Below are 26,658 nucleotides of genomic sequence, written 5' to 3'. Positions count from 1 at the left end.
CACTGAAATTCCTCCAGATTCCTTGAATCTTTTAATTATGTTATGCACTGTTGAATGTGAAATATCCAAATCTCTTCCTATCTTTCTTTGAGGAACATTGTTTTTAAACATTTCAATAATTTTCTCACGTATTTGTTGGCAAACTGGCGATCCTCGGCCCATCTTTGCTCCTAAAGGATTAGACCTTTCTTGGATGCTGCTTTTGTACCAAATCATAATTACAATCACCTGTTGACATCACCTGTTTCAAATCACATAATTATTTAACCATTTTACCTCATTACTAGCCCTAAATTGCTCCTGTCCCAACTTTATTTGAAATGTGTTGCAGGTCTGAATGACAGGAAAGGATGCATATTTACAAATGACATGAAGTTGACCAGACAAAACATGAAATATTTTGTGTTCATATTGTCTGCAATGAAATACAAGTCAAAGTAAATTTAGAAATCACTTCTTTTTTTGTGTGTGTGTTTTCCATACTGTCCCAACTTTTTCTGATTTTGGGTTGTAATTTAATTCACATTTAGTTCATAGTCAGGAGGAAAGACCAGTATTTTACACATATTCAATAAAGTATCAGGGTTATAATAGTTCACTAAAACCATTAAAAAAAATCTTCATTACTTGAAATTAAATAAATGTTAACTGAAATCAAAAAAATAAATAAACAAACTTATTTGAAGCTTTAGCTTAACCTGATATACTGACTAGAACAGAAATACACAGTTATAAAAACTATATAGATGTTTTTAAAAACAAAAAAAGTGAATTTGAGCTCTTTCGTGTATTTTTAATGTCAAAAACAAAATTATGTCAAAATGTCAGTTCGAGTGACAGTCGGTTATGTGACGCTTAAATGCTTAATGTATTACAATTGAACTAAACTCATTAGATTTTAGGAGACTAAAACTAGACTAAAACTAAAAACAATTCAGGCGACTAAAATATGACTAAAACTAAATGGCATTTTAGTCAAAAGACTATGACAAAAACTAAATCAAAATATGCTGTCAATATTAACTCTGACTCTGAGTGAACAGAACCGGATTGAGCCCCTGATGGGGTTTTGGTTTCCTTGCCACTGTTGCCTCTGGCTTGGCGTGCTCAGTTGGGGACACTACATTTTTCAAATAAACATCGAAATAAATCTAAATAATAAACTAAATTAACCATTTAAACTAAATTACTGATCAAATTATTGATCTAAAGCCCACACTGTCGCTGTGTGATGGTTGAGATGGGCTGATGACATCAGCATTTTTTCCGGAGTGGCTATGCGGCTGAATAAAATTATGCTGCATTATTTTCCTGTTTAACACTGTAAAGCTGCTTTGAAACAATCTACTTTGTGAAAAGCGCTATATAAATAAAGTTGACTTGACTTGACTTGAGCACTAAAACTGAACGGACACTAGCTGGCCCAGACACGGACATCAGACTGAACTGTGACCCTCATGATAACTTGTTAATCTGTGCATAATAAGGTGGAAAAGTATTATGACAATTTTACAAGTATGAATGTATAATATCACTGAACTGTTGACTACATTATGTCCTCAATCTGTCCGGTTGGTTTCTTGGCTTTGTGTTGCTCAGTCGGGGACACTGAACATGAACTCTATCACTGATCTGCCCCAGGACTGAACTCTGTGGCATTGTTTCCTGTTTAACACTGTGAAGCTGCTTTCGGCATTGTAAAGAGCGCTGTATAAATAAAGTGTGGCTCTGTATGAAGACCCGTCTCAGTGAAGGGGTGTGTGTGTGAGGACTGGGGGACGGAAGCCTGACCTGAGCGCGTGTCGTTGGACGGGGGAGCCAGCAGCTCTTTCAGGTGAGAGTCCTTCAGATCCTCCACTCGACTGAGATCCAGGAGCCTCAGACAGGGACAGACGGACTGACAGAGGGCCGAGACCGAGGACCATGGGCATCCGGACACATTCAGCTCCAGCAGACCTGAGGGAGAGACATGAGGGACGTCTGAGTCCACAGAGCGAGGAACCTGGAAGCCTGGACGTTTGAGTGAACTCTAACCCTCAGGCATGGGAAATGAGCTGGCCCTTTCTAACCCTACTGTCCATTAGAGATACAGAAATGCTCATTTATCAATTCAAGAGTACAGTTTAAAATCACTGGGATTTCTTCATTACTTCAGTCAGTCAGAGTGCATATATTTAGGACAACATTTTTCTAAATATATTTAATATATTTATGTTATTTTTCCTAAATCCAGATGTGAGTGTGGGACAAAAAGAAGTTTATACATCAGGACTTTACAAAATCCTCTATTTTTTCCTTATCTATTCTTTTGTGGATTTGCCTGCATATTTTGTAGGATTAGAAATCAGCAGAGGTCCCATGATACAATATTATCACGATACTTATACCACGATACGATATCACGATACTTAAACCACGATACGATATTATCACGATACTTAAACCACAATACGATATCATGATACTTAAACCACGATACCATATTATCACGATACTTAAACTATGATACCATATTATCACGATACTTAAACCACGATACGATATTATAACTATACTAAAACCACGATACGATATTTTAACGATACTTACTTCACAATACGATATTATCACGATACTTAAACCACGATACGATATTATAACTATACTTAAGCCACGACACGATATCACGATACTTAAGCCAAGATACGATATTATAACTATACTTAAGCCACGATACGATATTATAACTATACTTAAGCCACGACACGATATCACGATACTTAAGCCAAGATACGATATTATAACTATACTTAAGCCACGATACGATATCACGATACTTAAGCCACGATACGATATTATAACTATACTTAAGCCACGATACGATATCACGATACTTAAGCCAAGATTCGATATTATAATACGATATTTTAACGATACTTAAGCCACGGTACAATATAACTAGGGACGCACCAGTTGATCGGCCAAAAATCGGAACCGGACAGTTTTCTTTGTATTTTTCTGCCGATTTTTCCGGATGTGTGCCCGCGTGCACATACGCCTATATTGCAATCATTCGCGAACATGTCACTTGTGTGTTACAAACGGAACCTGGACAACTGAGGGAAGAGACGAGATACACTGAAGGGAATGAAGAGCCGCTTTCCTGCGCAAGCTGAAGTTGCGCGATCTTACCTCTTGAGTCCTGCTCAAGTGCAGATAGTGAGCGTTTGTTCAGCTCAGATTCTCACGTGTTGGATCGGATGAGAACGAAACAGACTAACTTGTGACAAAGCTGAAATACTTCTTTCTGTAGCCTAAAGAAGAACATGCTGCACTTTAGAAATGAAATACTATCAGTTCTGTAGCTAATAGGATGATCATTTATATTTTACCTTAAAATTACATTGACTTAATTTGATTTAAAAAGCACCTGCTGTAGCATCTTAGTGTTTTTCGTTGCATTAAACATTATTTGATTTAACATTTTGGAACAATTATATACTTTGGTTTTATTGAATTTCACTGGTAAAGACTTTTTTTCTTTACACTGAATTTAAAAACAAATGCTGATTTAAGTAACATCTTTGTTTGGATTGCAGAATATGCAGATGTTGCCTTTAATTTCACCTTTCAGCCTTTTCATTTCCAATTCAATTTCCCATTAATTTCATATTGCGGACTTGTTTTCATTAGCCAAAAGCCAATTTAGCCTGTTAAATACCAAATAAAATTTTGTTCATGTATACTTTTATTCTTTTATTGTGTGTAAAAAAAATTATAATCGTAAATCGGTATCGGAATCGGCCAAGTAAAATCATGATCGGTGCATTACTAAATATAACGATACTTAAGCCAAGATCCGATATTATAACGATACAATATAACTATACTTAAGCCACGATACAATATTATAACGATACTTAAGCCAAGATACATTATAACGATATTATATACAGTAATAACGATACTTAAGCCATGATACAATATTATAACGATACTTAAGCCAAGATACATTATAACGATATTATATACAGTAATAACGATACTTAAAGGTGAACTATGTAGGATTTTTGCAGTAAAATATCCAGAAACCACTAGGCCAGTGTTATATATTTTGTTCAGTTGAGTACTTAGAATATCCCAAATGTTTTAAACTATTTGTAAATCGTGAGAAAATTGCTATTTTAACCGAGGAACCGGGACGTGTGAGCTATGGGTGTGAGGGAGTCGCCTGTCGATTGCGTCATATCTGCGTCACCCTCGGTCTCCGGTTTTATTCAGTGAAACACTTTACTCTCACTGCAGTGTGAACAAGTGTCATAGCAGCCGCCGAGAGAACGTCATAACTTCCTTTTCAACACACTCAGATATATCTAATACGATAAACAGAGTTGCGTTACCTCATATACTCATGACTGGAAAAGAGGAAGTAGCGCCGGCAACCGTGTCATAATAAAAGTCCCGCCAGCGACTATGCCATAATAACAGTCCCGCTCTTCAATCGCTCCTGCGGCCTTGCTCAGCTCCACAACACTCGCTCCTGCTCTGCTTCACTACAGTAATGCTAATAATCGCATCATGAACATGATTTCTGCCTGAGTCCTATCCTGACTGTTTTCCACCGGCTGTGAGGTGAAGACCACATGTCCCGAGATTCTGCGCTCAAACGTGCCGTCATCAAACTACGCCTTTGTTTTGAACAGGCGACCTCTAGTGGACGGAAAAGTTACATAGTGTAGCTTTAAGCCATGATACAATATTATAACGATATTATATACCCTAACCCTTTATGGAAATGATGATTTCATTTTTCAACAGGACTGGGAGAGTGCCAAAGCAACCAGTGCCTGGTTTAAGGACCATGGTATCCCTGTTCCTGATTGGCCAGCAAACTCGCCTGACCTTAAGCCCATAGAAAGTGCTATCAGCATTGAGTGCTGGACATGCTCATACTCTTCAGTTGGCCAAGATTTCTAAAAATCCTTTCTTTGTATTGGTCTTAAGTAATATTCTCATTTTCTGAGATACTGAATTTGGGATTTTCCTTAGTTGTCAGTTATAATCATCAAAATGAAAAGAAATAAACATTTGAAATATATCAGTCAGTGTGTTATGAATGAATATAATATACAAGTTTCACTTTTTGAATGGAGTTAGTGAAATAAATCAACTTTTTGATGATTTTCTGATTATATGACCAGCACCTGTATGTCGATATTACGCTGTATCGATATTTCCCCCACCCCTAGTATTATGGTCGTGATTATGAAAGTTCCCAGTTTGGTGTGGCCTTGAGTTTGTTGATCATGTTCGAGCAATGGCTGGTATAACTGATGATCGTCATGTGACCAGCTCTGAAGAAGCCAAACGGCCCCATTACACGCTCACCTGTGAGCTTCACACACACACTCGGGTCAATTCTCCCTCGCTGTAGACCGGGTGTAAACCACACCGATCTCTGACCCTTCCTCACTTCCACTCGGCTCTTTTACACACTCTTTACCTGGACTCTGTGCGCCCGTGTCACTTCCTGTCGGCTCTTTTACACACTCTTTACCTGGACTCTGTGCGCCCGTGTCACTTCCTGTCGGCTCTTCTACACACTCTTAACCTGTATCGTGCCCCTGAGCGGACTCTGTACCTTGCAGGCGGTTGATCAGCCACATGAGCTGCTTCTTGGAGATGTTGGTGTAGCCCAGGTTGAGTGAGACGGGCTGTCTGCGGATGATACTGCTCAGCATCGGAGGAGTGATGGAGCGCTGCCGGCTCAAATCGATCTGAGTCCATAACCTCTTATCGCAGCACCTGCAGACAAACACACACACACGTCACACACACTGCATGGACAGCTGCACGTCAGACAGATGGAAACAACTCAATTATTATTTCTGCTGATATTTGTACCGATAAATAAACTGGCTACAGCATTGTGTGCTGGATAACCACCAATACAAGTGAAATGATTGGTTATTGATGTCAGTTTTGAACACAATGAATGGTGAGTTACTGGTAATGGTCCTGATACTCCATATATATATATACATACACACACACACACACACACAAGTTGGGTTTTCATGTTTTATGGGGACTTTCCATAGGCGTAATGGTTTTTATAACGTACATACTGTATATTCTATCCCCTTACACTGCCCCTGCCCCTAAACCTACCCATCGCACACGCGCACGCGCACGCACGCACGCACGCACGCACGAATACAGGATTTCGGATATTGCCATCTTTGTGGGGACATTTTGTCCCCATAACGTAGGGATTACCAGTCCACACACACACACAAGGAACATTTCTAGAGCACTGGTTTGGAAGATCATCGCTCGGGTGAAACAAGAGAAGGGTTAGTTCGAGATAATGTTATTGATGAAATAACATTATCTCGAACTAACCCTTCTCTTGTTTCACCCGAGCGATGATCTTCATCGTCAAAGGGTATAGAATCCTCCACAAACATTCAGTCCAACTCACATTTGTGCTAAAGAATAAAAATAAATAAAAAAAGAATAAAAAAAAAGAATAAAAAAAAAAGCTGCAAACAGCAACCACAGACCTGTTGTCCGCCACATTCATTTCATCAGCAGAATATGTTCATTATCAGAGACGTTACAGTGGCATCATGGGAAAACGGTTATCATTTGACTTGATCCGCCGCACCGAAGATAAAAAGACCAGCCAGTAAAGGTCCTTTCACACTGGACGCGATTTTGACGCGCAATGGTTTTATTTTTTGATCAGCTGTTTGTGTAATGAGAGCTTCCACACCGAACGCGAATGTGCTGCGGCGAAAAAACTATGTTATTTTTTCCGTTTCGATGTCGATTTTTTTTTAACACTGGCAGCGATAGAAAAGGCTTAAACCAATCACATACAAGGAAACAAAGGTGACGAAATGTCCAGTTGATGTCATTAGCTATTCAATCAACATTAACCATAGCCAGGTATCGCATTCCTCCTGAGATTACAGCTGTAGATGTGTTTACAGCTGTACAGATGCAGATGTGTTTGCCCACTATAGGCTACAGATTATGATATTATAATCAATACGTTGATTTTTTTCTAACCTAATTGCGTCCGCGACTATAGAAAGTGAATGTGTTTCCGTCAGTACGACTGTGGCACTTAAATGTTTACATTGTGACTCAACTGGAAACACAGCAGCTCCGGATCGATTGGTTTGTGAAGTGTGTGTGTGTGTGTGTGTGTGTGTGTGTGTGTGTGTGTGTGTGTGTGTGTGTCGTCAGATGCGGTGCTACGGTCTCTGGAGGAGCTCCTCAAACTCTCCCACGGACATTGGGAAGTAAGTGCGGAAGTTTTCTCAGCTGTCGCCTCGAATGTTTGGGAATGTTGGAGCTCTGAAACGTCGCAAACTCGCGTCGCGGCTGATGTGAATTGTTTTGACGCGAACTATTCGCACACGAAAATACGACCTTTGACCCTTTGCACAAGGAGGGCAAGACACAAAAGGTCATTGCAGAAGAGGCTGGCTGTTCTCAGAGCTCTGTGTCCAAGCACATTAATAGAGAGGCGAAGGGAAGGAAAAGATGTGCTAGAAAAAAAGTGTAGAAGCAATAGGGATAACCGCACCCTGGAGAGGATTGTGAAACAAAACCCATTCAAAAATGTGATTCACAAAGAGTGGACTGGAGCTGGAGTCAGTGCTTCAAGAACCTCAACACACAGACGTATTTCCGCTTCGCTTTTTCGTTACGCGTCCGGTGTGAAAGGGCCTTTATGCTAATGATTTGGTGAAGATCTAATGAACCGTCTAGTACCACTATGACAAACCCTTTTGTTTGGAGGCCTTTCAGGTCAAAGGGTATTAGCATAAACATATGTGTGAGCTGTTGGTGGTGCTCGAGGTTTGGAGATTGTATGGTAAATGGAAGACATGGAAGAAAATAGAAAAGTTTTGTGTAAGCCTTCAAAATCCCTGCTTCACCCAAGTGGAGATTTATCTGAAGACTCCGCGAGCACCGGAGAACCTGAGGTTGTTTTGCTGCAGATATACACTTTTCAAAATAATATATCATTTCAAGACATAACATTAACACGACAGTAATTTAAACATAACCTTTGTAAAATATATATATATTAAAGCAAAACCTTAGATGTGCCAAAAAAATGTAAACGACTAGTATTTTCCAAGTATTTTCCAAATAGCCATCAAAAAGAACCAGCCTCTCACTTTTCCGAAAAGGGCTGTGATAACTTATAATAATTTAATTCAGTTGTTCTGCTACACTGCAAAAAATGCTTTTCTTACTTTGTATTTGTCTTGTTTTCAGTCGAAATATCTAAAAAATCTTACATTAAGAAGCATTTACTAGACAAACAAAAGTTTGTCTTGTTTTGGGGGAAAATAACTCAAAATTAAGGGAGTTTTTGCTTAAAATAAGAAAAATAATCTGCCAATGGTGTAAACAAAATAATCTCAATTCAAACAGAAAACAAGATTATTTTGCTTACACCATTGGCAGATTATTTTGCTTATTTTAACTCCCTTAATTTTGAGTTATTTTCCCTCAAAACAAGACAAAAGCTTCTTTAGTAAATGCTTCTTAATGTAAGTTTTTTTAGATATTTGGACTGAAAACAAGACAAAAATACTAAGAAAGAATAGCATCTTTTGCAGTGCACTATGTTGTGTGGAACTGGAATCCACTGAATGTGTTACAGGTTACATTTGTGTGAAATGGGCAGCAGTGCCATGTTTGTTTAGGAGAACAAAACACCAAGATGAATGTTAAAATGTCAGCAACAGTATTTACTTTGTTACAGTCAGAAAGTGAAAAACATCTGATGAAAATAAAACATTGTTAGAGGAACTGATGGTATTATTAAGTACTCGTATCAGAACTCGGTATCAGCAATATCCAAATGTAAGTACTTGCACTTGGTCTGAAAAAAAGTGGTATCGGTTAGGGCTGTAACGATTTGACCAAAAATAAAAACCTCGATTAATTTAACATTTTACCTCGATTACGATTAATGAACAATTATTTAGCTTTTTTTAATTTTTTTATTTTGCTTTCCATTTTTTGCCCTCATAAGGTTTAGTTCCTGATAAGGTTTTTACTGTAAATATTTTCTAGTAGTTTTGTAGTTTATATGGTTAATTTAGTTTAATAATTAGATGTATTTGGATATTTAGTTGAACATGTAGTGTCTCCAACTGAGCAAGCCAAGCCAGAGGCGACAGTGGCAAGGAAACCCAAACCCCATCAGGAGCAGAATGGAGGAAAATAAACCTTGGAGAAACCAGGCTCAGTCGGGGGGGCAGTTCTCCTCTGGCCAATCAACAAACAGCGTATGATTATTATTCTGGCAACTTTACAGGTCAGAGGTCATAATAGATTGTAATATTCTAACGATCGGAGTCATCACGCTGGAGACGGGTTTATTGAGGATGCCGTGTCGATGAGGCAGTTTCAGGAGGAGGATAATCACGGTCTCTCAGACACTTCAGGGTCATGAGTAAACACAGATAACTGCTCATCTCTCTGTGTGTCTGCACTCGATGTGCCTGACGGGCGGAGTCACGTGACTAAAACCGAAATATGGGAAAAATAGGTCAGTTAGAGGTTCCGAATGCCGATTATTTTTCGATTAATCGTACAGCCCTACTTTACACTTCCCTGAAGTGTGTGATGCAGTGATTTGTGCAGGTGTGGTGTGTAAGATCTCTCACCAGCGGCTCCAGGTGCGACACACACGCATGCAGACGCAGAGCTGGCGCTGACTGAGGTGCTGGAAGACCCGGAGCCAGACCTCGCGGGGCAGCACGTGTGAGGCTCCGCAGTCCAGCGGCAGGCAGTGCGGCTCCGGGCAGGCGGGCGGCGGGCGCACCAGGTGCCGCTCCATCTGCAGGGGCCGCGGCGGCGAGGGCACGGCCACAGCGCTCCGCTTCACCAGCTGCGAGCGGGCGGGGCCCGGACGGGGGGGCTGGGAGCGGTGCGGCGCCAGCGACACGCCCGCGGGGTTGGACAGGTTCGAGGTGGCGCTGTTGCCGTTCGCCGTCGCGGAGCTGACCGTCGCGCTCTTATTCGAGCCGGCGCTCTGGCGGCTCCCGCCACGGATCTTGCTCCCGCGAACAGCCTTCCCGTGCCTGTGATTGGCTACAGCGCTGCTGTTTGAGTTCTCCTTCTCCTGCTGCTCCCGGCCCACCCGCGAGCGGCCGTTGCGCGTGTCCTGTCCGTTCGAGCGCTTGGATGAGGACAGGCCCTCGGGTAAGTGTGTGTGTGCGAAGGTTGGCGGCTGCGTGGCGGAGAGCGGGGAGGGCGGAGCCTTGTGAGCCCGATCCGCTCCATCTTCCTCATCATCCGCCTCCGGGTCCGCAGGGGCCTTGCGGAGCCTGGGGTTGGCGTCTCTGCGGCGCTGCGGCTGCGGCTCCTCCACGCCGTCCTGCTCCGGGTCCGCCGCCACACTCTCTCCCTCAGAGTCCTCAGAGGCGCTGAAGCCCAGCTCGGCCAGCCGCCGGTTCCGGTCCCGCTCCCTCATGCTGCCGTACACGCCGGCCGGAGACGACGGTTCCGAGCCGCCCATCGGAGACGGAGAATCAGAGTCCGACTCAGAGTCCGTTTCGGAGCTGGAGGAGGACGAGGAGCTGGAGTCCCGCACGCGCTCCAGAAGACACATGCGCTTGAAGCGCTCCAGTTTCTCGCGGTGATGCGAGCGCTGGTCCTGGCTGGCCGTGAGGGCCGAGGGCTGGGCCGCAGCGGAGCCGCTGGAGCCGTGTCCTCCAGACACTGACGGGTTCGGCCCGTTCGCTTCAGACGAATCCGACGAGTTGGGCTTCGCTTTCTGCAGAGGGGTCAAAGACCAAACAGGGGTTTTCAAGCATCAAAAAAATAAATGTGTAATACAGCTTTAAATTTAGTTTTTTCCTGTACATTAGAAATGACTAGACCTTTAAAGGGTTAGTTGACCCAAAAATGTAAATGGTGTCATTAATGACTGAGCCTCATGTGGTTGGACACCCGTCAGACCTCCGTTCATCTTCAGACACAAATGAAGATATTTTAGTGTAAATCTGATGCTCTGAAAGGCCTCCATTGGCTCAACTTTACACTCTCAAGACCCTTAAAAGACACTAAAGACTAAAGTTACAAAGTCCATCTCACTACAGTGGTTCTAAAATAACTATGAATCGGCGACAATAGTTTTTGTGCACAAAAACCCCCTAAATAACGACTTATATAGAGATGACGATTTCAAAACACGGCCTCATGAAGCTTCAGAGCGTTATGAATCAGTGAGTCGATTCAGCGGTTTGAATCGCCAAATTTCAGCAGTTTGGCGGTTTGACACGCGATCCGAATCATCATTCGACGCGCTGATTCATAACGCTATGAACCGCTGAATCGACTCACTGATTCATAACGCTTCGAAGCTTCATGAGGCCGTGTTTTGAAATCGTCATCTCTATATAAGTCGTTATTTAGGGTTTTTTGCGCACAGAAACTATTCTCGTCTTCATAAAGTTATTGTAGAGCCGCTGTAGTGAGATGGACTTTGTAACTTTAGTCTTTAGTGTCTTTTAAGGGTCTTGAGAGTGTAAAGTTGAGCCAATGGAGGCCTTTCAGAGCATCAGCTTTACACTAAAATATCTTCATTTGTGTCTGAAGATGAACGGAGGTCTGACGGGTGTCCAACCACATGAGGCTCAGTCATTAATGACACAATTTACAGTTTTGGGTGAACTAACCCTTTAAAGTATCAAAGTCCAGCCCACAAATACTAATTAATTGTAATTTTTAAATGTTTGCCACTATCCTTCACCACTAGGTTTACCCATTTGCCAGGAAGAAGTTTTTGTAAGGAAGTGAAAATCATTTAAAATATAATAAAATTTTGTATGATCACATTATTTTATATATTTTAATGATTACAGGTTAGAATAAGTATATTGTTTAATTTTTTACATCAATATATCTGTTACACTGAATGAAAAAAGCATTACCCTGAATGATGAAACTTCTACTTCAGCTTATATTGCAGGCCATAAGCTGGCCATCTATATCAAAAAGTGAGCTTGACCAGTAAAGTTAATCATAATTATTCACATCATCTACTTATTTTTCAAAAATTCTCACAATATAAATGTTTTTTTGGCATTTCACTGAATGATGTGCGGTTTTGTAACTTAGGATACCACACCATGAAAAGGTGGAATTATCAAATATTTAAGAGCAATGAATTCACTTTTCTGCAGCTCCACATGGTCTTCAGGGTCTTTTGATGATGTCACAGATATGTTTTTTTATATGATTTCAGAATGGCCTCATGATCCTGTTACACTGAATGATCTCTTACAAACTGGATTTTCGGGACAAAAGTCCCCTGGTTATTTAAATACTTAAAAAAATAAGACAGTCCTTTTAATATAACACAGCCAACACATATTTGAAAATGCCAAGAAAACAAATATATTTTTTTTACTTGTTATTTTATACATTTATTTAAAGATGTAATGGCAAAATCAAAGTCCGGACCATTACGCTGAATGACAATTTTACACTTTGGAACATTATTTCCCCTAAATGTTGACATTTTATTTTGACAAAAGTTATTTGAAATAGTAAAGTAGACAGTTAACTTGCATTTAACATGTTTTTTCTGTATATAAAATGACTTTTGTAAACATAATTTGATGTGGAGACCAAAATCATGACGTCTTGTCTTTGACCCAGATAAAGAAAGAGTAAGACTACAGCGTCCAACACTCGTACCTTCTTCAGATGCTTCTCTCGCGCACCTTTGATCTGTCGGGGAAACAGAAACACAGAGTTCATAAAGCTCCAGCGGGTTCAGCTCTGACATTAGTCTGCCCTTTTTTGGGTTTAAATTTACACTTGTACAAAATACCGGAGACCATAGTTGCCAAGTCCGCGTATAACACACGACTTTGGGCTTCTTTTTTGGTGCGTCGCGTTTAAAAAAAAATTGCATTTTTTTGGGCTTATTTTAAAAAATGTGGTTGCTTGTTAGGAAAACATGATAAGCCACTTAATTTCTTTACATTTATGGATGCTGTTTTGTCCAATACATTGACTGACACGGTCTTCTCGCAGCTAATCCATAGTTTTCACGTGTCGTCACGCTTATATGAACGCCCACCTGGAGGGCAAAGGCTCTCCTCCATTACCCGCTAGTCAATTTGACCAGGTTTGTAGTCAGTATTAATGCGTGATATTAAAATACCAAATTCAATATACACCTTATTGATGTTGCATACTTTGTACAGGAAAGCAGACAAACACAGAATATCAGTGCAACACAAGGTGTTTTCCCATCAAACCCATTATAAAGAAAACACGTTCATATTCTTGCCTCATCTACTCGCCTGTATATAGAACGCATCATCAAAAAGGTGTAAACTGAATTTGATCTTTTAATATCAGTGTTTTAGTCCACTCCAGCACTTTAAGGGTGGGTTCACTAAGGTTCTTTAGCCTGTCTTCAGTTCTCCTCCGTCTGCTGCTGATCAGCTCTATAACGGTTTTACTGCGTAATTAATCTGTGTTTAAAATGAAGTGGTGCAACGACTCGATTTAAAATAAAACCCATATCAACAAATCCTTTACACTTTGCTTAATTTAATCCTTATTGGTGCAGCTCACCCTTTAGTGTTTTTCACGTTAAGCGTTTTAAAAACGTCTGTTTTCAGTGACTGAAATACTGTATATGGATCATAAGTGCCCAAAACGTGCATCTTGTTCACATATTTTTGTTTTAAGATTTAAATTTGACGTTATAAATGCACGTAATGATAGTTAGCAGACGTAAATAGACGTACATTTTTTTTACAAACAATGCCTCCAGCAGAGATACAGAGATGGAGAGGAAACAGGGAGGAGAGGCACCTCATTTAATTAAAATATATATATTTTTATAATGTATTAATCATTACAGGCTATTATAAAAAATTTAAAAAAGTATAGTAGGCTACTAATATTGACATTAAGTATGGTTTAAATTTACTTTATTATAAATATGTGGTTATATTGCAGCGCTCTTTGCCTGTGTCCCAGTGTTCAATTCAATTCAATTCAAATTTATTTGTATAGATCTTTTCACAATACACATTGTTTCAAAGCAGCTTTACAGAAAGTGAGTCGCGACTCAGTGTGCATACAATCCATCCTAAATAGTGAGACATTAGTAATATCTCACTATTATAGTATATGCACATTGAGATGCAGGGCTCGTCTTTTTCACGGTTTGCAGTGTGTGTGTGTGTGTGTGTTCACTAATATGTGTGCACTAACTCTGACTATGGGTTTCCATAATTGACCTTCACGTCACTTTCTCTCTTTTTCCATCTCCTAACCTCCAAAAGGATATTGTGCCCTTTATTGCAATTTGAAGATTTTTGTAAAATCACATCTGTTTTCTGAGATGTTTCAGTTTAATTTGTTGCAGGCTCATTAATTGATAAAAAATGATTGATCATAAATGATACTGATGATAATAAATAATATAGGGCTTGTTTTTTAAGCTGCTTATTTGTCTTGTGAGAGTTGGTGACTATATTTAATATTTGATATGTCAGTGGTGGTTTCTTGTAGAGTTGGATCTAAGGCTGGTTAGGAAGTGTGGTTTGCATGGGCTCAGTTGCACCTTCTTCTTGGATCCGCCCTCCTGCGGCACGTCCTTCTCCTTCTTGCGCTTCGGCCCGTCCTGACGCGCCGTGTCTTCCAGAGAGAGGCTCTTCTTCTTACTGGGAGGCGGATCATCGGTCAGCTTCCAGCGACTCACTTCCCCGTTGTCCATGCGTCTCTTTCCCAAGCCATCGCCCTGATCCTATGGGCCAGACAGACTCTTATTACTACAGCGAAGGCCAAACTCCGGCCGGCGAGGCGCAGTCTGAAACCATAACGTCACATGCCACCGGTTCTCTTTGCTCAAGCTGAGGTTATGGATCAAATATTATGGGTTTGTTGGAGACATGCAAGTTGGGCCTCATGCTAACCCAGTGCTTTCACGATCAACCGGACGTTTCCCTTTCAGTTCGTTCCCTTAACACACCCACTTTTGCAATTTTGAACAATAAAAACAGAATGAGATTTTAAAGTAATCTAAACATTATCTTGGTCAAATCATGATGTTAATGAATAATGTCTTCATGCCGTATGGCTGCATTTATAGTTGAGATGTGAGATGTGCTATAGCATGTGTTGCTTTAGGTGAGTGACTCAATGTCTTTATAAGTCCTTAAAGGGATAGTTCACCCAAAAATGAAGATTAGCCCATAATTTCCTCTCCCTCAGCTCATCCGAGGTGTGTGTGACATTCTTCTCTCAGACGAATATAATCTGAGTTATATTACAAAAGTCCAGGCTAATCCAAGCGTTAGAATTGGATTCATAGTTGCTCTGTTTTTGAAGTCCATAAAAAGTGCATCTGTGTGTCATATAACTGCTCCAGCGGCTCTGGGGTGTTAATAAAGGCCTTCTGAAGCGAATCCACGTGTTTGTGTAAGAAAAATATCCATATTTAAAACTTTATCAAGTAAACTTTCAGCCTCCGCCTTCTGTGTAAAAGTGTTGAATGTTGAAAGTGAAACTCCAGATGTGTGTGTGACGTCATGACGAGCGGAGCTGAGCGTTAAGCCCTATTCACACAGGATTAGCTTTATCTGGACCTCGTGTGATTTAGAAATGACTCTCCACATCTGAGTTTTGCGTGGCACATTCTCACGGGATAAGCTGTGGTTTCACTCGAATTTATCTCCCGGATATGATGTCAAGACTTGTTTTTTCGTTATAGATATAGCTGTATGAAATTATAAACAGTCGTATCGATATCATTTTGATTGTTTTATAGTAATAAAAATAATTTCGTTCAGTTAGAGAACAGATGCTACAATTAAAAACGTAACTGAGCAATATAATAACAATATACGACGGAAGATTCAGTTTCAAAGCTAAATGTAAAAGTGCCCATTTAAGCGAGATTGTCATTGCTTGAATGGTGTGTTTAATATTATTCTTAATGAAAAACACAAAAACAGTGCAATTTACTCCCAAATTGCTCATTCTAAAGTGAAAGTATAATCGCGCGACCGCACGGGAATTCATAACCGTGCGCATTATATGCAGCCTAGCTGCATTTTTCGTGAAAGATAAAGATAAAAATGTGCACAGGACACACAAACCTTGCAGAAATGATACACGATCCGCCTAATCCTGGCCAAATCACAGATGCCGATTCACACAGGACTAATATTATCACAGGACCGGTGTTTGGCGGAATATGGAAGTTCATTTGCGGGGTAATTTTTACTTTACAAATTACAGACATGGCCGATTCGCACGGGATTAAGATCACACACATTCTCTGCAATTATTTAAATCACCAGATCATACTAGCCCCGTACGAGCTGAGCGTTAGTCTTTCCATCCGCAGGAGAACTTTACACACTTCCAGAAGCTGAACAGGGAAGGCGGAGGACGAAAGTTTACTTGATAAAGTTTTAAATATGGATATTTTTCGTACACAAACGTGTGGATTCGCTTCAGAAGGCCTTTATTAACACCCCAGAGCCGCTGGAGCAGTTATATGACACACAGATGCACTTTTTATGGACTTCAAAAACAGAGCAACTATGAATCCAATTCTAACGCTTGGATTAGCCTGGACTTTTGTAATATAACTCAGATTATATTCCTCTGAAGAAGAATGTCACACACACCTCAGATGAGCTGAGGGAGAGGAAATCATGGGCTAATCTTCATTTTTGGGTGAACTATCCCTTTAAGTCTTCATAGTCCGTCTCAATCGGTTTACAAATAAAGGATTTATGGGCCTAAATGCATTCCATCTTTTACATTTGAGCAGAAGATGTAAAGCAGGTGTGGAGTCCAGAACCTTCCTCCGCTCTTCCCAGTCTCACCTTACTGGTCTTTCCCTCCTTGTGGCACTTTGGACACTCCCAGCAGTTGGGGATCTCGTCGTTGATGATGCCCTCGGACTTCCCCATCTGCAGGAGACAGATGCTGGTGTTATGGCGGATGTGTAAAGCATGAGATGGTGGAGGAGGCGCGGCACAGACCTTGAGGCAGCTGGGATGGATGATCTCGTTGCAGATGGTGCACTCCATGAGTGAGAGGCTGAACTTCTCCTCCTCGGACTCCACCGTGTCTTCCTTTCCCGCTTCACCACACGCAAAACACACGGCTGTGTGCGGCAACACCGGCTGGAGGACACACACACACACACACACACACACGGAGAACATGTGACACGTCTGCATTCAGCTCCATCTGATCATGGAATGAAGCTAAACACCACATTATTAACTGTGTTTACTGCGGCCTAGAAGCCGAGGCTCGCCATTAAAGAGAGACGCGGTACATTTCTGACATGCTTAAGGTTTTCGGCCAATCACAGCTTTCAGAAGGCGGGGCTGGGAATAGAGGAGCTGCAATAATGTACAGTATATGAACAATAACGCGTGTTTTGAAGATTAACCCTCGTGCTCTGCTGGATTTCTGCTTACACTCCTTATGGTCCGGCTCAAATTGACCCTAATTGGATTCAATACAAATCCCCAAATCACACTATGAAAAAACACATACAATCTGGTACAAACAATTAACTTTTAATATCAATACTTTTCACACATTACAAAGAATAAATATCTGAATTTACGCTTTATAAAAATACTTTTAACCACTATTTTTAAGAACTTGCCTTTATACATTTAGAACAATAATATCTTAGTCTAAACCTAAAGTAATCTTGACCTATATAGCATTTTAAAGCTTTCAGACTCTAATTTTCATATTTGGTGACTGATTTTCAAAAGACATGATAGATAAATAGCGATAGATTCGTCATTTGTGAACTATAACGCGCGCTCTGACTCTTTCCATATGTTTTTATATGCATTTTAGAGATTGAATTCAAATCAAATATTAACATTACTGCCCAAACTACTTCTGAATAGGATGTCTACTGTATAGATATTTTGAAAAGTATGAAAATATAACGTTCAGATCACTCAAACCATATATGGAAATCGAAGAGTCTACATGTCATCTAGTGGAAAACATTGGTACTGCGCACAAAAACATCTTTTTTGAGATATCAACCTAAAATTTAGCACAGAATTTGTTCAGATATTTAGCTTTGATTTTCTTGAAGTTTTAGGGTTGAACATGTTTTGTAAAATGTATATTTGATATAAAATATAAAAATATATATGTTATATATTTTACATGTTCATAAACGTCTATAACTTGTGTTAAACTTTACTTTTAGGACTTCTACAGTGATGGCCGATTTCAGAACACTGCTTGATGAAGTTGTTAATCTCAGCACTTCAGGACTAGAGTTGAAGAGCTCTGACACACACATGCTTTTGTATTTTGTGTCTGTACAGTTGCTTTTGAATATCCGTCCTATATGGGGCAAATTGACCCACAAACAGCAGGAGTGTATAACATTTTGATAAGCACATTTCACAATGCATCAGCATGTTGAAACTTTACATGCATGTTCATGACCCTAAATGAGAAAAGGTCACACCATTTCAAGAAAAACAATGTAGGTTAGATAGTATTTCAGATAGTATGAAAAAAGAAATTATAGCTCATTTTTATCATTTGTGGCATACAAAAAATATTTCTGTATTGAAAAAAATTGGGAAAAGCAAATTTTTTTAGCTTCATAGGTTAGTAAAAAACTAAAATAACAAAATATAACCACAAAATATTATTTTGGGTCTCTAAAATTGCCTTAGAACATTAAAAAATGCAGGTCAAATTAACCCGTGAACATCACGAACGTAACAGTAAATGTGTGTGTATATGTCAAAACGTGTTGAAACTTTGCATGTTCATGACCCTAAATGAGAAAAAGTCACAAAATGTAAAATAAAAAAACTGATATTTCTGACAACTTAAAAATTAAAACAAGTCAAATTGACCCGCAACATAACACAAGGTTTAAAGGGTTAGTTCACCCAAAACTGTAAATTGTGTCATTAATGTCTGAGCCTCATGTGGTTGGACACCCGTCAGACCTCCGTTCATCTTCAGACACAAATGAAGATATTTTAGTGTAAATCTGATGCTCTGAAAGGCCTCCATTGGCTCAACTTTACACTCTCAAGACCCTTAAAAGACACTAAAGACTAAAGTTACAAAGTCCATCTCACTACAGCGGCTCTACAATAACTTTATGAAGACGAGAATAGTTTCTGTGCGCAAAAAAACCCTAAATAACGACTTGTATAGAGATGACGATTTCAAAACACGGCCTCATGAAGCTTTGAAGCGTTATGAATCAGTGAGTCGATTCAGCGGTTCAGAGCGTTATGAATCAGTGAGTCGATTCAGCGGTTCAGAGCGTTATGAATCAGTGAGTCGATTCAGCGGTTCAGAGCGTTATGAATCAGTGAGTCGATTCAGCGGTGTGAATTGCCAAATTTTAGCAGTTTGGCGGTTTGACACGCGGTCCGAATCATGATTCGACTCACTGATTCATAACGCTCTGAACCGCTGAATCGACTCCCTGATTCATAACGCTCTGAACTGCTGAATCGACTCGCTGATTCATAACGCTCTGAACCGCTGAATCGACTCACTGACTCATAACGCTTCGAAGCTTCATGAGGCCGTGTTTTGAAATCGTCATCACTATATAAGTCGTTATTTAGGGTTTTTTTGCGCACAGAAACTATTCTCGTCTTCATAAAGTTATTGTAGAGCCGCTGTAGTGAGATGGACTTTGTAACTTTAGTCTTTAGTGTCTTTTAAGGGTCTTGAGAGTGTAAAGTTGAGCCAATGGAGGCCTTTCAGAGCATCAGATTTACACTAAAATATCTTCATTTGTGTCTGAAGATGAACGGAGGTCTGACGGGTGTCCAACCACATGAGGCTCAGTCATTAATCACAGAATTTACAGTTTTGGGTGAACTAACCCTTTAAGCATGTTAACCCATTCTACTAAACCCAATAAAGTAAATAATGAAGCTTTAGCGTAGCATTATGAGGCTAGGGTTGGGCGTGGCTCACCGCGGTGCATTGCCGGAGAAGACACGACTGCTTCATTCGTCCCGGTCCACCGAACTTCTTCATGTCCTTGCAGAAGTGGCACTCGCCGCACTCGGTCCGCATACACGCCTGACAGCGCCGGCAACGAGTCCGCCGCCGCCGCGCGCCTCCCAGCGCCTTACTGCCAGACATCCCCTCTGCATTCAACTGAACACACACATCATTACCCAGAATGCCAAGCGTCGCTTCCCCTCTGCATTCAACTGAACACACACACACACACACATCATTACCCAGAATGCCAAGCGTCTCGTCCCCTCTGCATTCAACTGAACACTGTTTTCTGAACACACATTTCTTTCTAAAAAGGAGCATAATTGTGAAGACACTGCCTTTTCTAGTGTTTCTGACAGAAAGGGTAGATTTGAGATTGGTCTATAATTGACTATTTCTGGAGGATCAAGATGCGTTTTTTTAATAAGTGGTTTAATAATAGCCAACTTAAAAGTTTTCGGTACATATCCTAATGACAAAAATGAATTAATGATATTAAGAAGAGGCAGTGATGGAGTACTCGAGTCCTTATTCTCTGGACTCGAGTCCAACTCGAGACTCTGTTCTCTGAACTCGTGACTCGTACTTGGACTCGCTCACAGTAAAGACAGCGCACTGGTTCACTCACAGTAAAGACGGCGCACTGGTTCACTCACAGTAAAGACGGCGCACTGGTTCACTCACAGTAAAGACGGCGCACTGGTTCACTCACAGTAAAGACGGCGCACTGGTTCACTCAGAGTAAAGACGGCGCACTGGTTCACTCACAGTAAAGACGGCGCACTGGTTCACTCGCAGTAAAGACGGCGCACTGGTTCACTCACAGTAAAGACGGCGCACTGGTTCACTCACAGTAAAGACGGCGCACTGGTTCTCTCACAGTAAAGACGGCGCACTGGTTCACTCACAGTAAAGACGGCGCACTGGTTCACTCACAGTAAAGACGGCGCACTGGTTCACTCACAGTAAAGACGGCGCACTGGTTCACTCACAGTAAAGACGGCGCACTGGTTCACTCGCAGTAAAGACGGCGCACTGGTTCACTCACAGTAAAGACGGCGCACTGGTTCACTCACAGTAAAGACGGCGCACTGGTTCTCTCACAGTAAAGACGGCGCACTGGTTCTCTCACAGTAAAGACGGCGCACTGGTTCACTCACAGTAAAGACGGCGCACTGGTTCACTCACAGTAAAGACGGCGCACTGGTTCACTCACAGTAAAGACGGCGCACTGGTTCACTCAGAGTAAAGACGGCGCACTGGTTCACTCACAGTAAAGACGGCGCACTGGTTCACTCGCAGTAAAGACGGCGCACTGGTTCACTCACAGTAAAGACGGCGCACTGGTTCACTCACAGTAAAGACGGCGCACTGGTTCACTCACAGTAAAGACGGCGCACTGGTTCACTCACAGTAAAGACGGCGCACTGGTTCACTCACAGTAAAGACGGCGCACTGGTTCACTCACAGTAAAGACGGCGCACTGGTTCACTCACAGTAAAGACGGCGCACTGGTTCACTCACAGTAAAGACGGCGCACTGGTTCTCTCACAGTAAAGACGGCGCACTGGTTCACTCGCAGTAAAGACGGGGCACTGGTTCACTCGCAGTAAAGACGGCGCACTGGTTCACTCACAGTAAAGACGGCGCACTGGTTCACTCACAGTAAAGACGGCGCACTGGTTTACTCACAGTAAAGACGGCGCACTGGTTTACTCACAGTAAAGACGGCGCACTGGTTCACTCACAGTAAAGACGGCGCACTGGTTCACTCACAGTAAAGACGGCGCACTGGTTTACTCACAGTAAAGACGGCGCACTGGTTCACTCACAGTAAAGACGGCGCACTGGTTTACTCACAGTAAAGACGGCGCACTGGTTTACTCACAGTAAAGACGGCGCACTGGTTCACTCGCAGTAAAGACGGCGCACTGGTTCACTCACAGTAAAGACGGCGCACTGGTTCACTCACAGTAAAGACGGCGCACTGGTTCACTCACAGTAAAGACGGCGCACTGGTTCACTCACAGTAAAGACGGCGCACTGGTTCACTCACAGTAAAGACGGCGCACTGGTTTACTCACAGTAAAGACGGCGCACTGGTTTACTCACAGTAAAGACGGCGCACTGGTTCACTCACAGTAAAGACGGCGCACTGGTTCACTCACAGTAAAGACGGCGCACTGGTTTACTCACAGTAAAGACGGCGCACTGGTTCACTCACAGTAAAGACGGCGCACTGGTTCACTCACAGTAAAGACGGCGCACTGGTTCACTCACAGTAAAGACGGCGCACTGGTTCACTCACAGTAAAGACGGCGCACTGGTTCACTCACAGTAAAGACGGCGCACTGGTTCACTCACAGTAAAGACGGCGCACTGGTTCACTCACAGTAAAGACGGCGCACTGGTTCACTCACAGTAAAGACGGCGCACTGGTTCACTCACAGTAAAGACGGCGCACTGGTTCACTCACAGTAGAGACGGGGCACTGGTTCACTCACAGTAAAGACGGCGCACTGGTTCACTCACAGTAAAGACGGCGCACTGGTTCACTCACAGTAAAGACGGCGCACTGGTTCACTCACAGTAAAGACGGCGCACTGGTTCACTCACAGTAAAGACGGCGCACTGGTTTACTCACAGTAAAGACGGCGCACTGGTTCACTCACAGTAAAGACGGCGCACTGGTTCACTCGCAGTAAAGACGGCGCACTGGTTCACTCAGAGTAAAGACGGCGCACTGGTTCACTCACAGTAAAGACGGCGCACTGGTTCACTCACAGTAAAGACGGCGCACTGGTTCACTCACAGTAAAGACGGCGCACTGGTTCACTCACAGTAAAGACGGCGCACTGGTTCACTCAGAGTAAAGACGGCGCACTGGTTCACTCACAGTAAAGACGGCGCACTGGTTCACTCACAGTAAAGACGGCGCACTGGTTCACTCACAGTAAAGACGGCGCACTGGTTCACTCACAGTAAAGACGGCGCACTGGTTCACTCACAGTAAAGACGGCGCACTGGTTCACTCACAGTAAAGACGGCGCACTGGTTTACTCGCAGTAAAGACGGCGCACTGGTTCACTCGCAGTAAAGACGGGGCACTGGTTTACTCGCAGTAAAGACGGCGCACTGGTTTACTCACAGTAAAGACGGCGCACTGGTTCACTCACAGTAAAGACGGCGCACTGGTTCACTCACAGTAAAGACGGCGCACTGGTTCACTCACAGTAAAGACGGCGCACTGGTTCACTCACAGTAAAGACGGCGCACTGGTTCACTCGCAGTAAAGACGGCGCACTGGTTCACTCGCAGTAAAGACGGCGCACTGGTTCACTCAGAGTAAAGACGGCGCACTGGTTCACTCAAAGTAAAGACGGCGCACTGGTTCACTCACAGTAAAGACGGCGCACTGGTTCACTCACAGTAAAGACGGCGCACTGGTTCACTCACAGTAAAGACGGCGCACTGGTTCACTCACAGTAAAGACGGCGCACTGGTTCACTCAGAGTAAAGACGGCGCACTGGTTCACTCACAGTAAAGACGGCGCACTGGTTCACTCAGAGTAAAGACGGCGCACTGGTTCACTCACAGTAAAGACGGCGCACTGGTTCACTCAGAGTAAAGACGGCGCACTGGTTCACTCACAGTAAAGACGGCGCACTGGTTCACTCGCAGTAAAGACGGCGCACTGGTTCACTCGCAGTAAAGACGGCGCACTGGTTCACTCAGAGTAAAGACGGCGCACTGGTTCACTCACAGTAAAGACGGGGCACTGGTTCACTCACAGTAAAGACGGCGCACTGGTTCACTCACAGTAAAGACGGCGCACTGGTTCACTCGCAGTAAAGACGGCGCACTGGTTCACTCGCAGTAAAGACGGCGCACTGGTTCACTCACAGTAAAGACGGCGCACTGGTTCACTCACAGTAAAGACGGCGCACTGGTTCACTCACAGTAAAGACGGCGCACTGGTTCACTCACAGTAAAGACGGCGCACTGGTTCACTCACAGTAAAGACGGCGCACTGGTTCACTCACAGTAAAGACGGCGCACTGGTTCACTCGCAGTAAAGACGGCGCACTGGTTCACTCGCAGTAAAGACGGCGCACTGGTTCACTCACAGTAAAGACGGGGCACTGGTTCACTCACAGTAAAGACGGGGCACTGGTTCACTCACAGTAAAGACGGCGCACTGGTTCACTCACAGTAAAGACGGCGCACTGGTTCACTCACAGTAAAGACGGCGCACTGGTTCACTCACAGTAAAGACGGCGCACTGGTTTACTCACAGTAAAGACGGCGCACTGGTTTACTCACAGTAAAGACGGCGCACTGGTTCACTCACAGTAAAGACGGCGCACTGGTTTACTCACAGTAAAGACGGCGCACTGGTTCACTCACAGTAAAGACGGCGCACTGGTTCACTCACAGTAAAGACGGCGCACTGGTTCACTCACAGTAAAGACGGCGCACTGGTTCGCTCGCAGTAAAGACGGCGCACTGGTTCGCTCGCAGTAAAGACGGCGCACTGGTTCGCTCGCAGTAAAGACGGCGCACTGGTTCGCTCGCAGTAAAGACGGCGCACTGGTTCACTCGCAGTAAAGACGGCGCACTGGTTCACTCACAGTAAAGACGGCGCACTGGTTCACTCACAGTAAAGACGGCGCACTGGTTCACTCACAGTAAAGACGGCGCACTGGTTCACTCACAGTAAAGACGGCGCACTGGTTCACTCACAGTAAAGACGGCGCACTGGTTCACTCACAGTAAAGACGGCGCACTGGTTCACTCAGAGTAAAGACGGCGCACTGGTTCACTCACAGTAAAGACGGCGCACTGGTTCACTCAGAGTAAAGACGGCGCACTGGTTCACTCACAGTAAAGACGGCGCACTGGTTCACTCACAGTAAAGACGGCGCACTGGTTCACTCACAGTAAAGACGGCGCACTGGTTCACTCACAGTAAAGACGGCGCACTGGTTCACTCACAGTAAAGACGGCGCACTGGTTCACTCACAGTAAAGACGGCGCACTGGTTCACTCACAGTAAAGACGGCGCACTGGTTCACTCACAGTAAAGACGGCGCACTGGTTCACTCACAGTAAAGACGGCGCACTGGTTCACTCACAGTAAAGACGGCGCACTGGTTCACTCACAGTAAAGACGGCGCACTGGTTCACTCACAGTAAAGACGGCGCACTGGTTCACTCACAGTAAAGACGGCGCACTGGTTCACTCACAGTAAAGACGGCGCACTGGTTCACTCACAGTAAAGACGGCGCACTGGTTCACTCACAGTAAAGACGGCGCACTGGTTCACTCGCAGTAAAGACGGCGCACTGGTTCACTCACAGTAAAGACGGCGCACTGGTTCACTCGCAGTAAAGACGGCGCACTGGTTTACTCACAGTAAAGACGGCGCACTGGTTTACTCACAGTAAAGACGGCGCACTGGTTTACTCACAGTAAAGACGCCGCACTGGTTTACTCACAGTAAAGACGGCGCACTGGTTCACTCACAGTAAAGACGGCGCACTGGTTCACTCACAGTAAAGACGGCGCACTGGTTTACTCACAGTAAAGACGGCGCACTGGTTCGCTCGCAGTAAAGACGGCGCACTGGTTCACTCGCAGTAAAGACGGCGCACTGGTTCACTCACAGTAAAGACGGCGCACTGGTTCACTCACAGTAAAGACGGCGCACTGGTTCACTCACAGTAAAGACGGCGCACTGGTTCACTCGCAGTAAAGACGGCGCACTGGTTCACTCACAGTAAAGACGGCGCACTGGTTCACTCACAGTTATACAGGAGCTCATACTGTGAATGTGTATGATAGGCCTTCAGGTCTAAAACAGTCTGAGAAAGACTAGAATGATCTGAGCCTCAGGAAGAATCTGCCGTGGGTCAGGGTTAGGGTAATGTGGGTCAGGGTCAGGGTAATGTGGGTCAGGGTAATGTGGGTCAGGGTCAGGGTAATGTGGGTCAGGGTCAGGGTAACGTGGGTCAGGGTCAGGGTAACGTGGGTCAGGGTTAGGGTAATGTGGGTCAGGGTAATGTGGGTCAGGGTCAGGGTAATGTGGGTCAGGGTCAGGGTAACGTGGGTCAGGCTTAGGGTAATGTAGGTCAGGGCAACGTGGGTCAGCGTAACGTGGGTCAGGGTAAGGGTAATGTGGGTCAGGGCAACGTGGGTCAGCGTAACGTGGGTCAGGGTAAGGGTAATGTGGGTCAGGGTAACGTGGGTCAGGGTAACGTAGGTCAGGGTAACGTGGGTCAGGGTAACGTGGGTCAGGGTAACGTGGGTCAGGGTAACGTGGGTCAGGGTATCGTAGGTCAGGGTAATGTGGGTCAGGGTAACGTGGGTCAGAGTAACGTGGGTCAGGGTCAGGGTAACGTGGGTCAGGGTAACATGGGTCAGGGTAATGTGGGTCAGCGTAACGTGGGTCAGGGTAACGTGGGTCAGCGTAACGTGGGTCAGGGTTAGGGTAATGTGGGTCAGAGTAACGTGGGTCAGCGAAACGTGGGTCAGGGTAACATGGGTCAGGGTAATGTGGGTCAGGGTTAGGGTAATGTGGGTCAGGGTAACGTGGGTCGGAGTTAGG

General features: G+C 43.5%; 1 protein-coding gene across 1 annotated transcript in view; it reads right to left on the bottom strand.

Moving 5' to 3' along the window:
• Positions 1-26,658, bottom strand: part of fbxl19 (F-box and leucine rich repeat protein 19) — a 38,399-nt gene that overhangs the window by 9,459 nt on the left and 2,282 nt on the right. Inside the window, exons 2-9 of the mRNA XM_079829050.1 lie at positions 20,017-20,202; positions 17,049-17,192; positions 16,890-16,976; positions 14,615-14,797; positions 12,724-12,756; positions 9,684-10,795; positions 5,621-5,784; positions 1,792-1,956 (exon numbers count right to left, since the gene is read on the bottom strand). Coding sequence (XP_079685176.1) covers positions 1,792-1,956; positions 5,621-5,784; positions 9,684-10,795; positions 12,724-12,756; positions 14,615-14,797; positions 16,890-16,976; positions 17,049-17,192; positions 20,017-20,187 — 2,059 coding nt within the window. The 5' untranslated portion in view covers positions 20,188-20,202. The remainder of the gene's footprint in view (positions 1-1,791; positions 1,957-5,620; positions 5,785-9,683; positions 10,796-12,723; positions 12,757-14,614; positions 14,798-16,889; positions 16,977-17,048; positions 17,193-20,016; positions 20,203-26,658) is intronic.

This window comes from Gobio gobio (genome assembly GCF_949357685.1).
Source record: "Gobio gobio genome assembly, chromosome: 11".
NCBI classification, from domain to species: Eukaryota; Metazoa; Chordata; class Actinopteri; order Cypriniformes; family Gobionidae; genus Gobio; species Gobio gobio.
The sequence above is the reverse complement of the archived record's forward strand: the minus strand, read 5'-3'. Positions and strand labels throughout refer to the sequence as shown.